Source organism: Dipodomys spectabilis, unplaced genomic scaffold (genome assembly GCF_019054845.1).
Source record: "Dipodomys spectabilis isolate Male_0828 unplaced genomic scaffold, ASM1905484v1 ptg000043l, whole genome shotgun sequence".
Taxonomy (NCBI): domain Eukaryota; kingdom Metazoa; phylum Chordata; class Mammalia; order Rodentia; family Heteromyidae; genus Dipodomys; species Dipodomys spectabilis.
The window spans coordinates 8,265,524-8,286,619 of record NW_024870720.1 but is presented as its reverse complement, the minus strand read 5'-3'; the positions used below and the strand labels follow the sequence as shown (position 1 = coordinate 8,286,619).

General features: G+C 40.1%; 1 protein-coding gene across 5 annotated transcripts in view; it reads left to right on the top strand.

Moving 5' to 3' along the window:
• Positions 1–21,096, top strand: part of Apbb2 (amyloid beta precursor protein binding family B member 2) — a 275,577-nt gene that overhangs the window by 164,401 nt on the left and 90,080 nt on the right. For 3 of the 5 annotated variants that reach the window (XM_042677999.1, XM_042677998.1, XM_042677995.1), the window contains exon 6: positions 16,438–16,640. In XM_042677999.1, coding sequence (XP_042533933.1) covers positions 16,438–16,640 — 203 coding nt within the window. Of the gene's footprint in view, positions 1–16,434; positions 16,641–21,096 lie in introns of all 5 variants that reach the window. The other 2 variants (XM_042677996.1, XM_042677994.1) reach the window with 1 other exon arrangement.

Here is a 21,096-nt window from a genome sequence, read left to right as displayed (position 1 = left end):
AAATGCCAGTGGGACTTTATTTCTTTTATAGTCTTCCTGGTGACAGTTAATTGCTCATGAGATGCTACCCTTTCCCCGTAGAGCACAGCTTCATGAGGCCAGTGATGGAGTCTCCCAAGTTACTGCTGATTTCCAGGACCAAGCCCATTTCTTGGTGCTTCTGAATGGATTAATGAGTCAATGAGTACCTTGTATTTACTTGTGAATTGCTTAAACTATAGAAAACTGAGAACATTAATTATATTAGGGATTTTTCTATTTTAAAAGGATTTTTTTTTTTTTTGATCACTCATGGGGCTTGAACTCTGGGCCTGGGTGCTGTCCCTGAGCTCTTCAGCTCAAGGCGAGCACTCTACCACTTGAGCCACAGCACCACTTCTGGTTTTCTGGTGGTTAATTGGAGATAAAAGTCTCACAGACTTTCCTGCCCGGCTGGCTGGCTTTGAACTGTGATCCTCAGATCTCAGCCTCCTAAATAGCTAAGATTACAGGTGTGAGCCACTGGCACATGGCTTAAAAAGATTATTTTAATTAAACCTTTATAAGAGCAAGCATGCTATGACCAAAAAATAGCCTGTACTTTATCCAAAATGTAGATTTGCATTTGAGGAGCATTGTTTTTATTATTTATTTACTTATTTATTTATTGTTGGTTATGGGGCTTGAAGACTAAGCCTGTGTGCTGTCCCTCAGCTCTTCAACTCAAGGTGAACACTCTACCACTTGAGCCACAGCGCCACTTCTGGTTTTCTGAGTAGTTTATTGAAGATAAGAATCTCAGATGCTGGAGGGGATGTGGACAGAAGGGAACCTTACTGCATTGTTGGTGGGAGTGTAAACTTGTTCAACCACTTTGGAAAGCAGTATGGAGGTTCCTCAAAAGACTCCACGTAGAGCTCCCCTATGACCCAGCAATCCCACTTTTGGGCATTTACCCAAATGTTTACAGACAAGACCACACTAAAGCTACCAGCATGACTATGTTTATTGCAGCATTATTTACTATAGCTAAGATATGGAACCAACCCGTATGCCCCTCAGTAGATGAATGGATCAAGAAAATGTGGTATATAGACACAATGGAATTCTATGCTTCCATCAGAAAGAATGACATTTGCCACATTTGTTAGGAAATGGAAAGGCTTGGAAAAAATTATATTAAGTGAAGTAAGCCAGGCCCAAAGAAACATAGGTCCCATGGTTTCCCTTATTTGTAATATCTAGTATATGTCTGAGTCAAGCAGAAAAGGTCAGATAAGGTGATGTTAGGGAAATGAACCCTAAGATATGCATTCAAATGTTTTTTTTCTTTCATGTGATTCTTTCTAACACATTTATAAGATGATTTCTTTGTTGCTTTGTATGTCCTTCCCCCACAGTATAACCCCTGCTTTCACTGTATTTGATGTTGGTATAATTTGTGGAGGGGAAGGGGAAAAACAAATCATTTAAATAGGGATACAGGTGGACCCATTGCAACAATGAGATGTACAAGTCGTTATGTCGAAAACGAACTTTACAACTTTGGTGTGGGGGGGGGGGGGAGGGCAGGGGGCAGGAGAATTGGGTGGGGGGGCCGAGGGGAGGCTGGGAAGGGATGGGAAGGGGAAACAAAGGAGGAGGCTATAATGCTTGATAAGAAATGTATTCATTATCTTGCCCATGTAATTGTAATCCTTCTGTACAGTATTTTCACAATAAAAAAAAAAAAAAAAAGAATCTCTTGGACTTTCCTGCCCAGGTTGGCTTTGAACCATGATCCTCAGATCTCAGCCTCCTGAGTAGCTAGGATTACAGGTGTGAGGCACTAGCACCGTGCTATTTTTTTGTTTTTATTAAGACTACTTTTATTCAATTTTAGAGACTGGAATTTTTTTCCTGGTCATTAATTGACCCCTAAGGCTATGTACTTAAGTGAAGTTAAAGCTCAAATGTAAACATGTAAGATGCTGTTCATAGCATCCTGTTCATACTCAAGTCAATGGTTTTAATCTAGACTTGGAATTGAGTTCAGTATTTCTTTTATTTTTTTCCTGTGCTGGTCCTAGAGTTTGAATTCAGGGCCTGGGTACTGTCCCTAAGTTTTATTTGTTCAAGGCTAGATCTCTACTACTTCAGCCACAGCTCCACTTGTGGCTTTTTTGGTGCTTAATTTGAGATAAGGGTCTCACGAACTTTCTTGCCTGGACTGGCTTTGAGCCATGATCTATAGCCTCTTGAGTAGCTGGCATGAGCCACTTCTTGTCAGATTAAAAATTAGTAGATCTCAATCCCTCCCTATATTACAATGTATGTTAACTGAAAAATAAAAACAAATTTAAAAAATGAGTTAGTAGTATCCAAAGAAACAGTTATGTAGGACTAGGGTATAGCTCCAGTGGTAGATTTCTTTCCTAGCAAGCATGGGGTGCTCAGTTTATCTTCCCCCATCCCCATGCACAATCAACAGCATTTATGTGGTAGACTTTCTTTAGTCTTAAAACGTCTCCTAGTATTAAATTAGGGCTATTAACTCTACGGGGTCTCCAAAATACCCTTGCCACAAGGAAAGCTGCACTCCTGTGATGACCATATAAGGAACACATTTCATTTCTAGGAAAAATATTGCCGAATCTATGAGCACTTGTGTTTCTAATAGCTTCAGAATAGGGAAATTTAAAGCAAATGGAAAGCAGCTGACTTAACCATTTTCCCACAGAAAGTTTCACTGCTTCTGCATAAAGATATGTAATGTATTCCTTAGAGACCTGACTACAATTATGGCATCCTTTATTCAAATGATTGAGTAGAGAATTTAGTTTTTGTACTTGCCAGTAGTATGGAATGCCTTCTCAGCTTAAAAGTAATGCAGGAAATTACTTGTAAAAATATTAATGAAGGGGAGGGCTAACAAGTTAGACAAGAAATGTACTCACCACCTTACTTATATAACTGTAACCCCTCTGTACATCACCTTGACAATAAAATAATAATTTTTTAAAACATTAATGAAGGACATCAGAATGAACACAGGTTTAAAACTACAGTGTTCTGTTTCTCAGTGTGTAGTTGGAATTTAAGAATATAAGTTTTCCTTCCCAGACTTTGAGTCTCATGGGAAAGAATTGTGTTAATTATCTCTTCATTAGGTTTATTTTGGAGTTTATGACTTGACCAAAAGAATATTGAGCAATAAGAAGATACTTCCTGCCAGGCACTGGTGGTTCATGGCTGTCATCTGGTTACTCAGGAGGTTAAGATCTGAGGATTGCAGTTTTAAGCCCGCCCAGGCAGGAAAGTCCATGAGACTCTTATCTCCAATGAACCATCAGAAAACCAAAAGTGGCACTATGGCTCAAAGTGGTAGAGTGCTACCCTTGAGCAAAAGAGCTGAGGGACAGTGCACAGGACCCAACTTCAAGCCCTACAATGGACAAAAAAAAAAAAAAAAAAAAAGGTACTTCGTAGCTTGAATAAATGTGAGAATTACTTTCCCACTAAGATCAGAACTGTAAAGAAGAGGCACAATCAGAGGGAATATTAAGTTATGTACTTAGACATTCTTAGAAGACATGAACAAGAAGCCACTCTCCCATGTTTAGTAAAAGACAATCCTTTGTGTTGAAATTAAGGTGACTGTTGATCTGGGACTGAGGGTTTACTAAGGTATCAGACTTCCAGGGCTGAACTTATCAAAGCTCCAAGATCCATGACAGTTGAACTCTCTAGCCTAACCACCTTGTTCATTACAAGTCTTGGCTCCTGCATACTGGTGACCATGCCGGTTATCACTGTGAGATCCCTGGATGCATTTAAAAGCCCTAAAATGTTGACGAGTATGGCATTGGGGCCAGTTGTCCCATCAACAAGACAGTGCTGAAGTAGGGTACATACATGGGTCTATTTTGTCTTAAACACCCTGTTTAATTAGTTTAAGTGCCTTTGACGAAAGACAAGTAGACATAGGTGAGGAGCAATGCTAATCAGAAATCTAGTGCGTGGGAAAAAAGGAGGAATTCAATTCCGTTTATAAACATCACATCTAATCAAATCCTCGCCCATTGTGGCTGTATTTTCACTTACTGGTTTTCACATGCAGATAATTTGGATGGGTAAAGAGAGATAATGAGCCTCTTTAGAATGATGGGTCACCATCTTGCTCCCTCATCTCTCCTCCTTTGAATCAGGGAATTTACTCCTAGCAAGAATAGCAGGGGTAAGATAGAAGAAAGATGGGTGATATCTGACTTTAGGCAGATTTAAAATAATATCAGTATGTGGCAGGGCATGAAATGACTTGAAAAATCCCTAATGACAGGGTTGGTGTGTCAGATTAAGTGTGTGTTATACTTACATGTAAGTTATATAGATATGAAGTAAAATTTTATTGATTATAAAATAAGCTTACCCAGTCCTATTAAAAGAGAATATATTGGGTAACCTTTGGTGGAAACGCGTTCCCTTTACATTTCAAAGATAGTCAATATAGTCTTTCTTTAGCCGATTGATTTTCATTCTTTCCCTTTAACCATGTGCTTGTTCACAAAGATACAGCTGGAAGTCATGTTGTCATGACAACAGTTTCCCACTGGGAGGAAAGACTCTTTCAAATGGCCAGTGACTGGGATTTTAATCACTGATTTATATTGATAGCCAAATGATTTAGGGATGGAGGGTTTTTAATTACATCTGATTTTGGCTTTTTATTTTCTCTGTTACTGATATAATTTTTGAACATTTTTTGTTATGGTAGGTAATTTTTTATACAAATACATACACGTCTTTTTTTTTATCTCCGCTGTGTTGTCAATAATAATAACCTGAAGACATATGGATTCCCCTGCTTAAAATTTTGTTAGGACTTTGTTGCCTCTGTAAATTCAAAAGTCAAGAGACATGCGTGTACCATACTTTTCATTTAGCTGCTGAGGGAGAAAAATGTTCCAGGAGAAACTTTAATATGGGATAGAAAATTAGCCTGAGTATTTTGTTTCTAAAGGGAGTAGTAGTACAGGATGAAAAGGTTAATGTTTTAAATGGGTGCTTGGGAAAATTGAGGGAAAGACATGAACCAATTTTACTTTTCAATGGAGAAGATTCCAACCCAGAGGAGTACATAGGCCAAGACCAGGGAAGCAGAAATGTACAGCATGTCGTGAGAGCAGTGTGTCCAGTTGGACTGTGGACTAGAAGGGCCTGTGGTAGCAAGATAGTGAAGGGAGGATATTGAATGTTGAAGAGGACATTGAATGCAATGCCATGCTAAAGAAAGGCAGATCATTTTATATGGAAGTAACAAGGATGGATTGAAGTAGGTCTTCTCTGAGAAATGACAGGCCTTAGTACAATTGGAAGGAGTAGTACAGTCCTGATTGTTTGGTTTTCTTCCATCCATTGCTAACCATTCCAGTGTGTTAACTAACTTTTTGTTCAAGAGCGTACTTGACAATATGCATTATGGTTTGGGGAGTGTAGGCCACTTACTCAGGGGACTTTTTCCATGTACTAGGATTTAAAAACATCCATGTATGATGAGTAAAACCAGTGTATTGTTTATACTGATGCCTGGTACTCTGTGGTATGAATCCAGCTATTTTTACCTTCCCTCTTATAGGATCTCAGGTGGCCTCATTTTCCCCATAACACAACTAATCTTGCAAGGAACACCCTAGCACATACCCTCCAATGGATAGTATAATGCATATATGCTTGATACTGGATCTCTAAGGAATATTATTTTTTGTTTTCAAAGAAATAAGATTTCTTATTTATGGACATGGATATCATTTCATGGGTTTTTTTTTTCAGTGAAAAATTGTAATTGTTGATTGACTTAGATTCTTTTGATGGGCAAGTGAATCAAGTTAGGCCTTATTTTTTTGCTAGGCATAGCTTACCAATCTGATTTTTGTACATATGTCTATCAAATAGACCCAGTGGCATGAAAGAGGTCAAGCTTTCTTTCCCAGAGTGACCAGGTGAAATCTGGGCCAAGTGCAAGTATATGTAACTATTCATAGTAAGAAAACTTCAGTTCTTGCTCTGTCAGCAGAGCAGAATGTAGTTCTAGCATGAATTAGTCACTGATGCAGAAAGTGGGAGGATTTAAAAAGAGTGTCACTCTTAAAGGGAAAAACAATCTATGGAAAATTTACACTGAAAATGAACATTTGTTTTGCCAGTGCTAGGGCTTGAACTCAATGCCTTGTGAATAAATATATGGCACATAAACTGTATACCTTCCACATACTCAGCTTACTTCCTCACAGCTGGTACTCAACAACTTGAGCCATACATCTTGCCCTGCTTTTTGCTGATTAATTGGAGATAAAGTCGCATGGGCTTTTCTGCCTCAGAAATCATCCTCCAAGTCTGTGTCTCCTGAATTGCTAGGATTACAGCCACTGGTGCCCAGCTTGAATTCTTGGCTCTCTCTCTCTCTCTCTCTCTCTCTCTCTCTCTCTCTCTCTCTCTCTCTGTGTGTGTGTGTGTGTGTGTGTGTGTGTGTGTGTGTGTGTTTAAAGCAATTTATACTCTTTGTTTCTTCAAAGGGAATTAATAGAAAAAGAGTTCATTCTTTTACGCAATTCATTTCTTCTCCTGGCTCAGTAGTTGGGTTCTTCCCACTGTAATATCCTAAAGGGAGGAATAAAGAATGTGCTCCATTCATTCATCAAAGCACATGTACAGCCCAGCAAGGGCACAGCTTGTTTCTTTGAGGAGGGAAACACTAATGATATCTAGCATGAGGTTCTTCACACATGGTACACTTCCTCCCACTGATGTCTGCAATAAGGAAGACTTTGACACAGCGCCTGATTCACTTGTTTCCAGAGAGAGTTCCTTTAGTACCCACTTCTGAAACCTAAGGATCTTGGTGGGTGGGGGGAGAGGAGAGAGAGAGAGGTCTTTTCTTAAAGGCCCTTAATTTAGAGTGATTTCTTTCATAGAGAAAATGATGGAGAGCAGTAAGGAGGAAGATGCTTAGAACATAACAGGATTGAAGGACAAATAAACTATTACTTATAAAATGGACACAAACTACTAATAGATTTAGGAAGAGAAAAATGGAGGTAACCCAGGACAAAAAACTTATAAAAACCAGTTTTTCCAAGTACCAAACAGCAATTTTAAAGCAACTATTTCTGTAGTATAATAAATTTGGCATCCTTCCCAGAGACCCTGCAGATAAGAAATCTCTAACATCTCAAGAGCATTTTTCTTCTGGGAAGATAATTTTACCATTTTGGCTGGAATTTGAGACTGAGTGGGTTAAGTAGTACATTTGTGTGTGTATATAAAAAAATAGCAAATAATGGTTCTAGTTCTTTTTTGGATGTCATAGCAAAGTAAGACTTAAGATTCAGTGGGTCCCTCCTGCCCCAGTTTCTATTTCTCTTCCTTTACATTCCTTTTCTTTTTTCCCTTCCTCTTTCCTGAAGTTCTCATTCATATAGTCATGATGTAGACAGCCCCTGTAGGTTCTGACAATGAAATACGCATAAAGAATATCACTCTAAACTACATTAGTGTTCACTCAGGACTTTTATATTGCACAGCTGACATATGTGAGACATGTTTGTGTAAAGTTGGTTAAGTTTAATAAAGAGAGAAGTCTAGGCTGTTCCTGAAAGAACTTAGGTATGTTTAATTTGTGGTGAATAGCCTCTATATGAAATTTTCTTTGATTTTTTTTTTGTTATTAGGAACTTGGAATTTAAACACCGAAATGCCTTATATCCTAATCTATACAGAAAGGAATTTCTTTTACACTTTGAACACAAGTTTATTCTGTGAGATTTTTAAGAATAATTACCCTAGTTACTTTGTCCGATCCTAGAATTTTGGCTGAGTTACCTAATATTGTATTATGTTAGATTCAGTTTTGAGTAAAATATGACACCTCTATACATGCATCCCTGGGCAGATGGGATCCACAAATATCCCTGCTTCTTTTCTCTCAATAGCCCAGCATCTCAGAAAACTTAGAGCTTTGCATGTTACTCTTAAATTGCTGGAAAAGAAAAATAAAACTATCCCACAAGCGTGTGACATCTAATTGATTTTGCCATTTTGTTTTTCTCTCGGAGATCTTTGCTTTACTCTCTTAATGTAGAATTATGGAGGCTGTAGAACAAGAATCATATAACTTAAAGAATTAAAAATTTGAATCAAATGGCTAAATGTTGCTTCAGGTTGGTTGAATTCAGGAAATTCTTTTTATTGTTTATAAGATGTTAGGTTTGTTGGGTGCTGGTGGCTCATACCTATAATCCTAGCTACTCAGGAGGCTGAGAGCTTAAGATTGTGGTTCGAAGCCAGACTGAGTGAGCAGGAAAGTCTGTGAGACTCGTATCTCCAATTAACCAGCAGAAAACCGGAAGTGGCATCGTGGCTCAAGTGATTGAGTGCTGGCCTTGAGCTGAAGAGCTCAGGGACAATGCCCAGGCCCAGAATTCAAGCCCCACAACCGACCCCACCCCCCCAAAAAAAAAAAGTTAGGCTTAATAATTTCTTTACTTGATTTTTCAGTGTTTGGAAATAAGATGCTAGGATGGCTGGCTGGTAGAAAACAAATGAGTCATAACCTATGAAGTTTTATTCCATCAATGTGATGTTTTAGAAAAAGTATTGGACAAGTTAAGACATCAAGAAACTGGCCTGCTTACTCAGATCTATAATTTAGATTACTATAGATTTAGAGTTGAACAAGAGGTTGCAAAGTGAATCCATTAGAAGCTGGGTTTTGTTTTTGTTATTGTTGTTTGGGGATTGTTTTGCTCAGTGCTAGGCCTGGAATTCAGTTTCTAGATGTTAGATGAATGACTTCAGGATTGCCTCGGAGTAACATAAGACTCTATAGTAACAGTGACTTCTTGCAATGAAAAGTATTTCCCTTTCATATAGAAACCTACAAGTAGCAGATGATGACTTTGCTCCAGGAAGACCTCAGAAACTGGATTTTTTTTTTCTTTCTTTCTACTCTATTACCCTAGGGAATAGCCTGGGTCTTTAGGAAGCAAAACAGCATCTCTGTTACAGACAGCAAGAAAAAGTGTTTCTGCCAGGTCTTTTTCTAAGGTAGTCTCTTAGAAATTAGCTCATATAATCCATGAGCTTAACATGCCAGTAGTTAAAATGTTCCCTAAGTTTCCACACCTAGCTGCCAGAGGGGGTGTGGTCTTCAGGTAACCATGTGTCCACTGGAAAGTTTAGGTTGTCCTGGCAAAGAGACTAGATAATGATGAACATTACATAGTGTCTTCTACAGGAGATTTCAAACACTAGCCTCTTGTCATAAACACATGGGAAAGTACAAAATGCTTTGCAGCAGTTAACTTCATTTTTTTTTAATTTTACACTTAATTTATTATTTCACATATTATAGCTTAGAACAAGATTTACAAAATAAAACCATCCAAACATAATGTACAACCTTCATTTTCAGTGACTGCCTTTCTACTTCCAGTGCTCTTCCCATATGTTAATTTCCTATTAATTTGGTTCTGAGGAAAACAGTGCCTTTCCTTGATGAATATCTTTTACTAGCTACCTAAGGCTTTGAAAATTTTTTGGAGGAAGTAATTAAATTTCATTGAGAGTTCAAGGCTAGTGGGCTTTTATATCCTGAGTGCCTATGTTCAAAATTTCTTCTTCGTTGATCTGTTCGTTCATTCTTTTATTGGTTGAAATGTTTATATCTTTTATATAAGTTGCTTACAATTCTTTTATTTAGGTGGAGAATAGAGGCGCCATAAAAAAAAAAACTCACTCCGAAACCTTTAAATGTGTTTTTAAAACTTAATCTCAGAAAAGCATTTTTCTTTGTACTCTTCCTCTCCATCCATAGTCTATTTTACATCAAATATTAAAGCTTGTCCATTAGCCACTCTGGCAGCTTAAACATTTGCCTTGGTTCTGATGATTTCTTCAAAAGGCACTTTAACCTTTAAAGTTCAGATAAAGTTTCCAAATAGTGAGGTTTTTCCATAGCAAATGATAATGTTTCCTTACCTTGAACATGTTACTTAATGTTGCTGAAGTCTGTTTTCTTCACTTGTGAATGTCAATGATACTTCTTCTACCTTTGTGCATGAGTTTGTAAATCAGATGAGATTGGGTTCACTACAGTACAAGGAAGGCTCAGTGATGTACTAGAAAGGTGTACTGTAGTTCCTGTATCAGAAGCACAAGGTATACGTTTGAATCTTGGGAGTCTAAAGTTTCCGCACATAGATTTTTTATTTTGGCACCCACTTCAGCTTGCTGTTTTTAATGTGCTGATAAAATGCCAACTTGTCCTTGAATATTTTATCTGTTTCCCAGATTCTCAGTAGTCATCTTTTAGTCTAATAGTTAAAGGAGATGCCAAGTCCAGTCCTGACAGGTCACTCTGTAGAATAATAATGTAGTTGGGTTTAGTCCCAGCAAGTCCTGAATAGCTTGTACCTTCTGATCATGGCTGCTGGGTACCAACCAGCCTCAGGACCACAGTTATATGAGAAGACTCTGCCAAAATAATAATGGGAAAGAAAATGGACCCATGTAATTTTCCTTCAAAGCTATCTGCCTTGAAAAAGAGTATGGTACCACATGGCTAGAACTATACCTGTGGCTGTGCTGTCTCCTCTTCTGCTGCTCAGTCTGAAATAATTGTAAAATGAAATGGGAAATTGGGTTTGAAGGAAGACGCATTTTCTGAATGGTGTTTGCAGTTACCCTTTGCGCTATTTCCCCTATAATCATAGATCTTCCTTGAATACTGTGTTTAGGACTAGGCACTAAATATTCAAACATGAAATTGAATGCTTGATTGGTTGTTCTCCTTCTAGACTAAGTAGTTGTGCCTGGTGTTGGACAGGCTGTGTTGCAGCCAGTCACTGGAAAACGTAACACGGCCTTTCTGGAGACTTGATATTGTTTATTTTAATCTGTGTGTTTAAACGTTATACAAATATTGCTGATCACAACCCTGCCCACCTACACTTATTCTCCATCCAGTGTTTTGCTCAGGCTTTTTACATTCTGGAGATTTGTTGGATTCAGTGTAGTTTTTCCCCAACACTTCATAGACATTTTAAGTTTCCTTCCTTCCTTCCTTCCTTCCTTCCTTCCTTCCTTCCTTCCTTCCTTCCTTCCTTCCTTCCTTCCTTCCTTCCTTCCTTCCTTCCTTCCTTCCTTCCTTCCTTCCTTCCTTCCTTCCTTCTTTCCTTCTTTCCTTTCTGGGAAAGACTTAAACCTGAGGCTTCTCAGTAGCAGATATAAATCATATCCTCTTATACCTTGTGCATACTTGAAATGGAAATAGTGCTCTTAGCTTATGTTCATATCTTCTCAAGATTTTAATATCTCCTTTTGTAACTAGTTACAAAATATATGTGTGTGGTATTGTATTTAGATATTTAAAATTAGATATTCTGATGGTAGTTGAAACATGCTGCCATTCCATCATACGATTTACCTCAGATACACATATGGCTATGTATTTGATTGGATGGATGGATGGATGGATGGATGGATGGATGGATGGATGGATGGATGGATAGAAAATGTACAAATTTTCCTCTCAAATGGTTTTTAGCCCCTTGCATTTAATGCTTTTCATTTTTAAGTTTCTCTGAAATTTCCCATTTTGTTTTGGTTAACAGATTGAAAATATAAATCATAACTTTCCTTCTTATCTTCCACCATGAGATAGATCACTTCTTATTCCAGTAATTTCCCAAGAACACAAGGCAGGGCCAAAGCAGACTCAAAAGAAGAATTCCTTAAACACAAAGCAGACTTGAATTGTTTTATCTCAGCTTTATGTCTGCTTCAGAAAGGACTCAACTACATGACTTAAAACAGCCACACACTGGTTAAAGGAATGCTATGGGACTATTGGCAGAGTTCAGTGGTAGGGTGCTTGCCTAGCATGCTGAGGTCCTGGGGTGAATACCCAGCACTGAGACACCTCCCTCCCCCCCAAAAAAAGAAGTAACTCATACAAGTATGTTCTCACATTAGTCATTGTTTCTTTATTTTTTATTGTACAATTATATGGGCAAGATAATGAGTACATTTCTTATCAAGCATTGTTGCCTCCTCCTTTGCTTCCCCTTCCCATCCCTTCCCATAGTCATTGTTTCTAAATTGATATGTGAAGAGCCAGTGTTGCCATCTAATTTTCTTGATCTAAGTAAAAATTACCCTTTTCATTGGAAAAATGTCTGGTTACAAACCCTAAGAAATGAAGCAGGGCTGGGAAGGTGGCTCAGTGGTAGAGTGCTTGCCTTGCATGTGTGAGCACCACATAAGCAGAAAAAACCGGAAGTGGCACTGTTCAAGTGGTAGAGTGCTAGCCTTGAGCTGAAAAGCTGAGGGACAGTGCCCAGGCCCAGAGTTCAGGCCCCACAACCAACAAATGAAAAAAAGAAGAAAAAGCACTGTGATTGATTTTACTTTAAAGATCCTTGTAGAAGCTGGAATGTAGCTCAGTGGTGGCGTGTGCTTATATGTACCAGGCCTGGATTTGATCACAAGAGAAAGGGAGGGAAGGAAGAAGGAAGGATCAGAGAGAGGGAGTTACATACTAAAGAATGCCCTCTCTCAGGTACATTTGACTGAAGCAGTCGATAGCTAATAATAACAAACACGTGCTGAATGATTATTCTGTGTCCCACTTGGTGCTGGGTTCTTGGTTTCATGTCAGCCCTGTGAGGTAGGAGCAACCATCAGATCTTGTCTTACAGCTCGCCATCAGGACGTTAGTTAGCAAGCATAGGAACCAGATGCAAATCTAGACTACAAGGCTAGAGTGCATTTAAATTTAGGGATTTTATGGTGCTTTTATGCCAAAAGGACTTGATTGAAACACACAACATATGTTCGTGTTCAAAGGTCCCAATTTAAAGACCATCCGAATAGTGAGGTCTTGAAATATTTACACAACTTTCACAGGGAAAAAAAAATCCTCAGCTACAAATAGTTCTCTATGTCAGAGACACTAAAAAAAAAAATCTTAATATAAGTTTCCCAAGAAAATATGGAGAAAGGTGTTAGAACATTAACACTGCCCAAACTGTTTAAAAGTTTATTACATCTTAAACAATGTGAAGGCAAGAAAGCTGGAGTTGAGTACCAAGTGCTGTTTTTTAATAGCCACGCCAAAGGCTAACTCAAGTGTTGCAAATTAACATCAGAAAATACAAGGGCCTTGACAATGGGTCTTTCTGGTAGGCTGGAAGTTCAAGATTCTGACACTTGAGATTCATTCCCAAATAACAGACACATGCTGAATGATTCCTTGGTGCTGGGTCCTTGGTTTCACATCCCTGTGAGGTTGGAGCCACCATCAGCTTTGTCTTACAACAAGTCATCAGGATATTCCAGTTTAAGCTACTGTCTGAGCTCTCATCAGCTAGCAAGCTGTTTCCATGGCTGGTATTTCGGCCAGACCCTTTGGCCCATTTGATGCCAGATTCTGAGCAACATCCCTGCTGCTCAGAACCAGCTAGCCTTGGAGATCTGGCTCTGTGCTGTTGTCTTCAAAAATTGCTGCTACTGCTGCTGCTACAGGAAATAAAGAGCCTTATTTGTTCTGCTCAGACAGTGAAGATCTGGGTTTGGAAAAAAACTAAGAAAACTAAGTAGTGATGAGAGAGAGAGGGCACGAGAGAGGGAGAGAAAGCAGAGCCACTGGGCAATAGGAAAAGGTTTTAAAAGTTGAATTCAGTTTTTCTAGTTTCTATTGAAGCGTCTGGCTCTGTCAGAAATAACATTGTTCAAAATGAAGTCTGAATAGTGCCGCTAATGTAGTGGTATCATGCAAGATTCCCAAAAGGAAGTCTAGCAGCAGCTGTAAAGTTTGGGAAGACTTTGGAAAAAGAGAATGTTTGTTTGTTTTAAGAATGGGAGCGTTATGCAACTTATTCTTCTGATTTTTTTAAAAAACACAAATCACAACTTTAAATTTTCCCTCTGTGTAAAAGGTGAAGCCTTAGCCATTAAGACCTTAAACCTTCTCATATTTGACTCAGACCCATTAGAGTGACATTGTGGTCAGAATGATAAAGCAGAATTTTTCTGCCACATGACCTTTGTATCTGCTGGCCACTCTGCCAGAAAAGCTGGCCCCTTCTAGTATAGGGAGAATGTGCCTCCCCAAAGACCTTTCAGCCTGTCAATCTATCCTGACCAGATAGTCCACCCAGTCCCCAGATGTGATTGAATATCCACTTCCTGTGTTTCATTCAGTAGCCAGTAGTTTGATGGAGCACAGTGACTACTGTTTCCCTTTTCCTAGGCCACTGCTGCTCAGAAACATAGTGTCTTGAAACCAGCAGTAGAGCTATTAGGAATATTAATTAGTTCTTAGGACCCAGACCTATTGAATGAGAAACTGATTCTCCAGAGGCTGCTGGACACATCTGTCATGATCACCTCTGACCCCCATGCTCTGAAACCAAATGCAGCCCAAAGTAGACAGGAAGAACCTGGGAAATAAATACCTGCACTCATCTTCACATTCCACCTGCCTCTTGCATATCCAAAGCCACGGATACACAAACTCCAGGGCAGGGAATGAATGCCACTCCAAGGACCTGAGTGCAGTCTTCTGCTTTGCAGTCCAGACCTCACTAAATATAAGACTCCCAGTGCACCCATTCCTCCTTCTCCTGCCCTCTGCAGCAGGAGAGGAAATTTCCAGCCACTGCTAGATGCTAATTTGTTCTTATTTGACCCTTGGGTTCCTAAAAGAGAGCAAAGGAGGGAGTGATTAGAGGCTGCTTTGCTTCTCACACTGCGTATCTCAGCCAGGAAGCCAGCCCTGGAGGAAGCTAGGGAGGAGCTGGCCCTTAGCTGGTACCCAAAGTGGCTGGGGTGGTCCAGATCCTTACTGTTCACAGTAGGTCCCTTGTTTCCACACCAAGTATTGCTTTTGGCCCAAGAGGCTTCCAGCACAAGAGGGACTTTGTAGGGCTCTTGGCACTGCTATTTTTACTCTCTGACTTCCAGACCCTGCTTCCTGTACCCTTAAAAAGAACAATAGGCACACACAAGAAAGGGTCACAGAACCACTCTGAAAGGACACCTGTGGCTTTTAGTTCCTACCTCTGATCTGTTCCCTGTCAGCAGGTGACAGGACCCTCAGGAAGATGCAGTGATGACAGGAATCTGGGGGAAGTATCTCAGGTTCAAGGTTAGGGTGGAGGGAAGAAAGAGAAACACTGGGTTCAGTCTCCTCTCTACCAGGCACCTGAGGGTTTTGCTGATGATACACCAGCTGCCTTCCCGGAGTTGGACAAGGATAGAAAGGAGGCCTGAGAAAAGCCTACATTGGGAGTGCATATCAATTACCTCCTTGTTTTAAACCCATCTTCTGCCCTCTCTGAGCGTTAGAAATGGGGTAAGTAGTTTGGCCTTCATAGTGCCTCTGCGATAAAGGGTATGCAACACAGTCAGCCTTCTCTCCTTGCTATTGTCTCCATGTTTTCTAAATCTCAGCTACACGGCAGCAGTTGGGTTCAAGTCTCCAAAGACCTGGATCCAGCCTTGCTTCCAAGCTGAGGGTGAAGTGAGCATTCAATACAGTTTTAGATGTGAAGATGTGCTTGATGGGTTGTTTTTGTTTTTTTCTAATTAAGGGCTCAAACCCACAGGAGGGGGAAAGTAAAAACTCATAAACAGGTTAAATCAACTATCCATTTGGAAGTGGGTCTGTGTTCAAGAAACTTACGAAAAAGAGAGGACATAAATATCTCAAAAATTATGAAACATTCTTTTCACTTGGGCATTGAGAAAGGCAGACAGACGTGTGGAGAATGAGGAATACCTGCCTTGTGATTCGGAGGCAAGGCTAGCCAGAGGTGTGCAGGTGAAGGGTGTAAAAGAAGCCTATCTGGGCAAGTAGGGTAGTCTGGAATTGCCTCAAAGTCTAGCCCTGAGATTAGACTGATCACTGTTGATTGGACAAAGTAAGAGTGTCTTCTTTAATCCTTATCCTGTGAACCACATAGATCGATTCTATAATCATCATTCTCGTAAGGGAGAAAAAAATATACTTTGGTAAGTTGAATATGTTGATGGCTTTGGAGGCCTTTATTATATAATAATATTTGCAAAATGATAGAGAATCCAGTAGATTCTTTGTATAGCCATGTGACTTTTGCTGGGGCAGTTGATTCTGTTTCATGGAACTTCTGCTTGTTCATAGGGTTCTTGGAACTATAGGCTGACTCTCTTTACTATGTCCATCATCTCAAGTGTCAACCTGCCTTTCCAGTACTTTCCTTGTGTCTATCTACTCATGTTACCTCCTTCACCATACATTGTAGCCAGAAGACGATTGTAGTTCTGCCCAGTTAGTCTGTGGACACATCTGCCTACTAAGTTTGTCTGGCTGTTGGTGCTGCAATTTAATGAGTATTTTCCTCTTTTTAATAAAAGTCTCCTTTTTTTTCCATTTCCCAGCAGATATCTGGAATGATCACTCCTTTCAGACAGATCCAGACTTGCCGCCTGGCTGGAAAAGAGTGAACGACATTGCTGGGACCTATTACTGGCACATCCCGACAGGAACAACTCAGTGGGAACGTCCTGTGTGCATCCCAGATCTTCAGGGTTCTAGGAAAGGGTCTCTTAGTTCTGTAACGCCATCTCCCACTCCAGAGAACGAGGTAAAATGGAGTGTCTCTTTACCGGCTTAGTAGAGGGGATGTAACTTGTGATTTCTCTTTAGTTGCTTCTGCCCCAACAGGTCCTTGAGGTAAGCTTCTTGATTATCATGCATGTTGCATTTGAAATCTCAGTAATGGTTCCTCTTAGTAAATAGTGTTGATATCCATCTTTCGGGGATTTTTTTCATTTTTAATGGTTTTTGGGTTCTTGAAACACCATTCTAGGTACAGAAAGCAAGAGGGGCTGATGAATGAGACGTGGTTAAGAGTCCTTAGGGCTCTTAGAGGCATAATTTACTCTGCAGGTGCCACTGCATAGGGCTGGCTCAATAAAATATTTACACAGAAAACGTCTCCTGGTCAGGCGGATTATAATTGCCACGTGTCTTAGTAGCCTTGGGTTCATTGCTAGCATACACAGGGTGTCTGCAAGAATAAACCCTTGAGCATCTTAAATGCCTAATTTCTTTTTTTTTTTTTAAGAAAAAAAGATCTGTTTAGTAGAAGTGACATTATTTTAGAAATAATTAGCAGCATAAATTTCTGCTATTCCTGAGGGAAAAAAATCTGGGTGTTTAAACAAATAATTAAGACATCAAAAATTTCTTTGATATTTAATGGTATAAAAAAAATTCCTATAGGGGCTGGGAAGGTGGCTCAGTGTAGAGTGCTTGCCTTGCATGCATGAGACCCTGGGTTTGATTCGTCAGTACCACATAAGCAGAAAAAGCCAAAAGTGGCACTGGGGCTGGAGTGGTAGAGCACTAGCCTTGAGCTAAAGAGCTGAGGGACAGCACACAGGCCCAGAGTTCAGGCCCCATGACTGGCAAAAAAAAAAAAAAAAGCCTAGAGTAAACCGATAGTGAATCTTAGTATAACATATTGAAGAAAATTATAGTTAAGAAAGGTCACAAATGATGTCCCTTTTCTTGAGAGTTTCTCTGACACCCAGGCTTTTCTGCCTTTTTCTGATGATAGTGTTTTGGGGTTTTATGTCCCCCTTTCTACAAGCCTATTTTCTTTCACTTTGAAAAAATGAAGTGCATTTGAACTTCATCTCTTACCTACAGAGATTGTCTGTATCTTAGCAAGTGTTCCCCATCCTTCTTTTCTCTAAAAGTTGCCAGCATAACTTTTATTTACTTGTCTTCTGGAGGGCTATAAGACCTGTGTTCCAGTCACATCCCTGCTATGCAAGGATTCGGTGTTTTATTTTCCCAGCCTCAGCTTACCAGTATATCCTTATTGGTAGCCCAGGGCCTTCGTTGGTTTGTATTTTCTCCTGATAAACAGCCATAAGATTTTGTTCCTTACCACTAGATATTTTGATGACTTTTTATTGACTCATAATAGTCCCACAGCCATTTATTCATCTTGGGTTACGTATATACTGGGGGATTAAAATGGACCAACACGGCCCCAGGCTTCAAGGTAGAGGAAGTCCTCTTATGCTCTTCAGACTTCTCCCCTGTGCCGTAGCGGTCCCCAAAAAGCAGAGCTACCTGGCACAGCATCCATGATCACTAAGGAAGGGCAGACCTGCTCTCCTTATCTGTACATCATTTCTCTTGGCATCTATTAGGATATTTGTTCCCCTATCCAAACTTTCATCATGCTAATAGAGTACCTGCAGCCAGAGAAAGCCATGGGGAAATGGCATCTTTAGGCTTCCTGTAGTTGCTAGGATTGTAGGTGAGCACTACCACAATCCAGCTTCCATCTATACATATGGAATCTCACAGACTCCTCTGCTTAGGCTGACCTAGATTTTCTGGGTCTAGAACTGTAGCTCAGTGGTAGATTATGTGTCTAGCAGGGCCCTGGGTTCTATCATCAACACCGCTTAAAAAAAATACATGGATAAAACTTAAGGATATTTTCATTAATATCATTTCATTGACCCTTACAAGACCATCACACAGCAGAAAAGACAACTATTATCTTCCACATTTTAGAAAATAAGCTGCCAGTCTGAGGGAGCTTAGTGGCCTTGCCATTAGTGTTAAGAGTAGGTCTAACCTGTTTCCCCCTGGTTCTTTTGTTTGTTCATTTGTTTTTGGTTTTTTTTTTTTGGGGGGGGTCCAGTCGTGGGGCCTGAACTCTGGGCCTTGGCGCTGTCCCTCAGCTCTTCAGCTCAAGGCTAGCGCTCTACCACTTGAGCCACAGCACCACTTCTGGCTCTTTTCTTTTTTCTTATGTGGTGCTGAGGAATTGAACACAGGACCTCTTGCATGCAAGGCAAGTGCTCTACCACTGAGCTACCTTCCCAGCCTCTCCCCCTGGTTTTTGACCTAGGACTTTGCCCTCAATGCTATGGATTTTCACCTCCTTGTGGCTCCATTTCTCCACTTCTGCTGCTAACCATGCCATTGTATTGACAAAAACCTTGTTCCTCCATGGAACTGAGTGAAAAAGTGATGGTCTTCTCTCCTCCCTTTTGCCCTCCTTCCTTCCCTCGCCTCCTTCTTTCCTTCCTTCCTTTTGAGAAAACATTATTTTTACAAATTTCAGAGAGACTCTTATTTATTAGCCATTGATTAATGGATGGATGGATGCATGCATGCATGCATGGATGAATGGATCTATGGATGGATGGATGGATGGAAGCAAGCCAGGGCTTTGAGAATGCCAGACAAGCTACATCTTCAGTGCCATCCTCCTCAACCCTTTGAAGGATTGGTGAGATAATCTTTCTTTCAATTGTTTACTTAATACACATTTCCCCCCCTGCACATATGGCTGCCTATTACATCAAGAACTTAGCAGATTTAAGGGGTCATGAATTAAAATCCCAGGAGCAAACAGATGAGCAGTCAGGAAGAGGAGGATTGAGAGTTAGAGAAAGTCCAGCCTGCCAGACACCCAGGATGCGGAGTCACCAACAAGGATTCTAAACCACAAGCACCAACAGGGTTCAAGTACATACAGCCAGTTCCTCTGACACCAGGCTTTTCTGCCTTTTCTAATGATAGTGTTTTGGGTTTTTTTTTTTTTTTTTTTTCCTTTCTACAAGCCTACTTTTTTCACTTTGAAAAAATGAAGCGCATTTGAACTTCATCTCTTACCTACAGAGATTGTCTGTATCTTAGCAAGTGTTCCCCATCCTTCTTTTCTCTGAAAGTTGCCAGCATAACTTTTATTTACTTGTCTTCTGGAGGGCTATAAGACCTGTGTTCCAGTCACATCCCTGCTATGCAAAGATTCGGTGTTTTATTTTCCCAGCCTCAGCTTACCAGTATATCCTTATTGGTAGCTCAGGGCCTTCGTTGGTTTGTATTTGCTAATGCCCTATCTAATAGCTCCCGCATAGAACACATCCATGCTTGTTCTAATGGTAGGTGTTATTCCCATTTGACAGCCTGTTCTAATGGTGGTTGTTGTTCCCATTGACTCCTACTTCCACCCCAAGCTCCACACAATGCAGCAGGAAACTAAGAGACTCTCAAACCTCTCTCTCACCTTAAAGGGGGACTGTAACATGCAAAGGCCTTCTAGAAAATAATTTCTCGTAATAACATCTCATGTGCTAATGACAGCAGAGGAGAAACCATTGTTTCTCTAACACCATAGAATTGAAATAGAATCTATTTCAATGGTGCCCAAAACATTACAGACAGAAAGCAAAATATTATGGGAGAGAAAAAAAAAACTGTCTTGTAATACATCATGTTGGAAGTATGCATTTTAATACCATTTTTTCCTAAGCTGATTTGAAAAGGAAATCGAATAAGTTCCAAATCTGTTGACTTAACAAAAATTTAGGACTGAAGGCTTCTTTGCAGTTTGAAATTTTTACATTTCACTTTCCAAAGTTCACTGGGAACGTGTTAAGCACAGTGGGTAATGTTTCCACAGCGATGCCAGAAGTGTGTTTGAAAGTTTAGCAACTGGCCAGGAAGTATTTATCACTGAAACTTGGCACATCATATTCTCCACCCCTCCCTTGTCCCCCAAACCATCTATTGGTTCCAAATTATCTCCCAAATGACTTAGATGTCATATTTTAGAGAAAAAATGCCACAGAAAATATTTTTGTGAATAACTGTTGGCTTGTGGCCAAGTCTTCCTTAGAATCTTTCCAAGTGAAGGTGGTTCAGCTCCTCAGCAAAGTACGAGAAAGTAGACCCGGCAGCCAGTGTGGGAGAATCCTCTCAGAGCTGGGAGCTCTCCTGGGTCATAAATCACTCTGCCCTGTTGAAATGCTTATGAACTCCGTGGGTACCCAGCAGATAGCTCCTCAGGAGGGGCAAAATATGTGGCTTCAGAACCATGGATTTCCATGGACACAGAGTTAGCTGACAACATAAATGGACCATTCTGTCATCATTTCATGGCATTTCTTGGCCCAATTAAGTAATCATGACTTTTCAGGACTGAAAAAAACCTTGGAGAAGGAGCTATTGAATGTTGGGGCAGTGTGCCTCAGCCTGTAAGCTGAAGACAGTGACAGGACTTC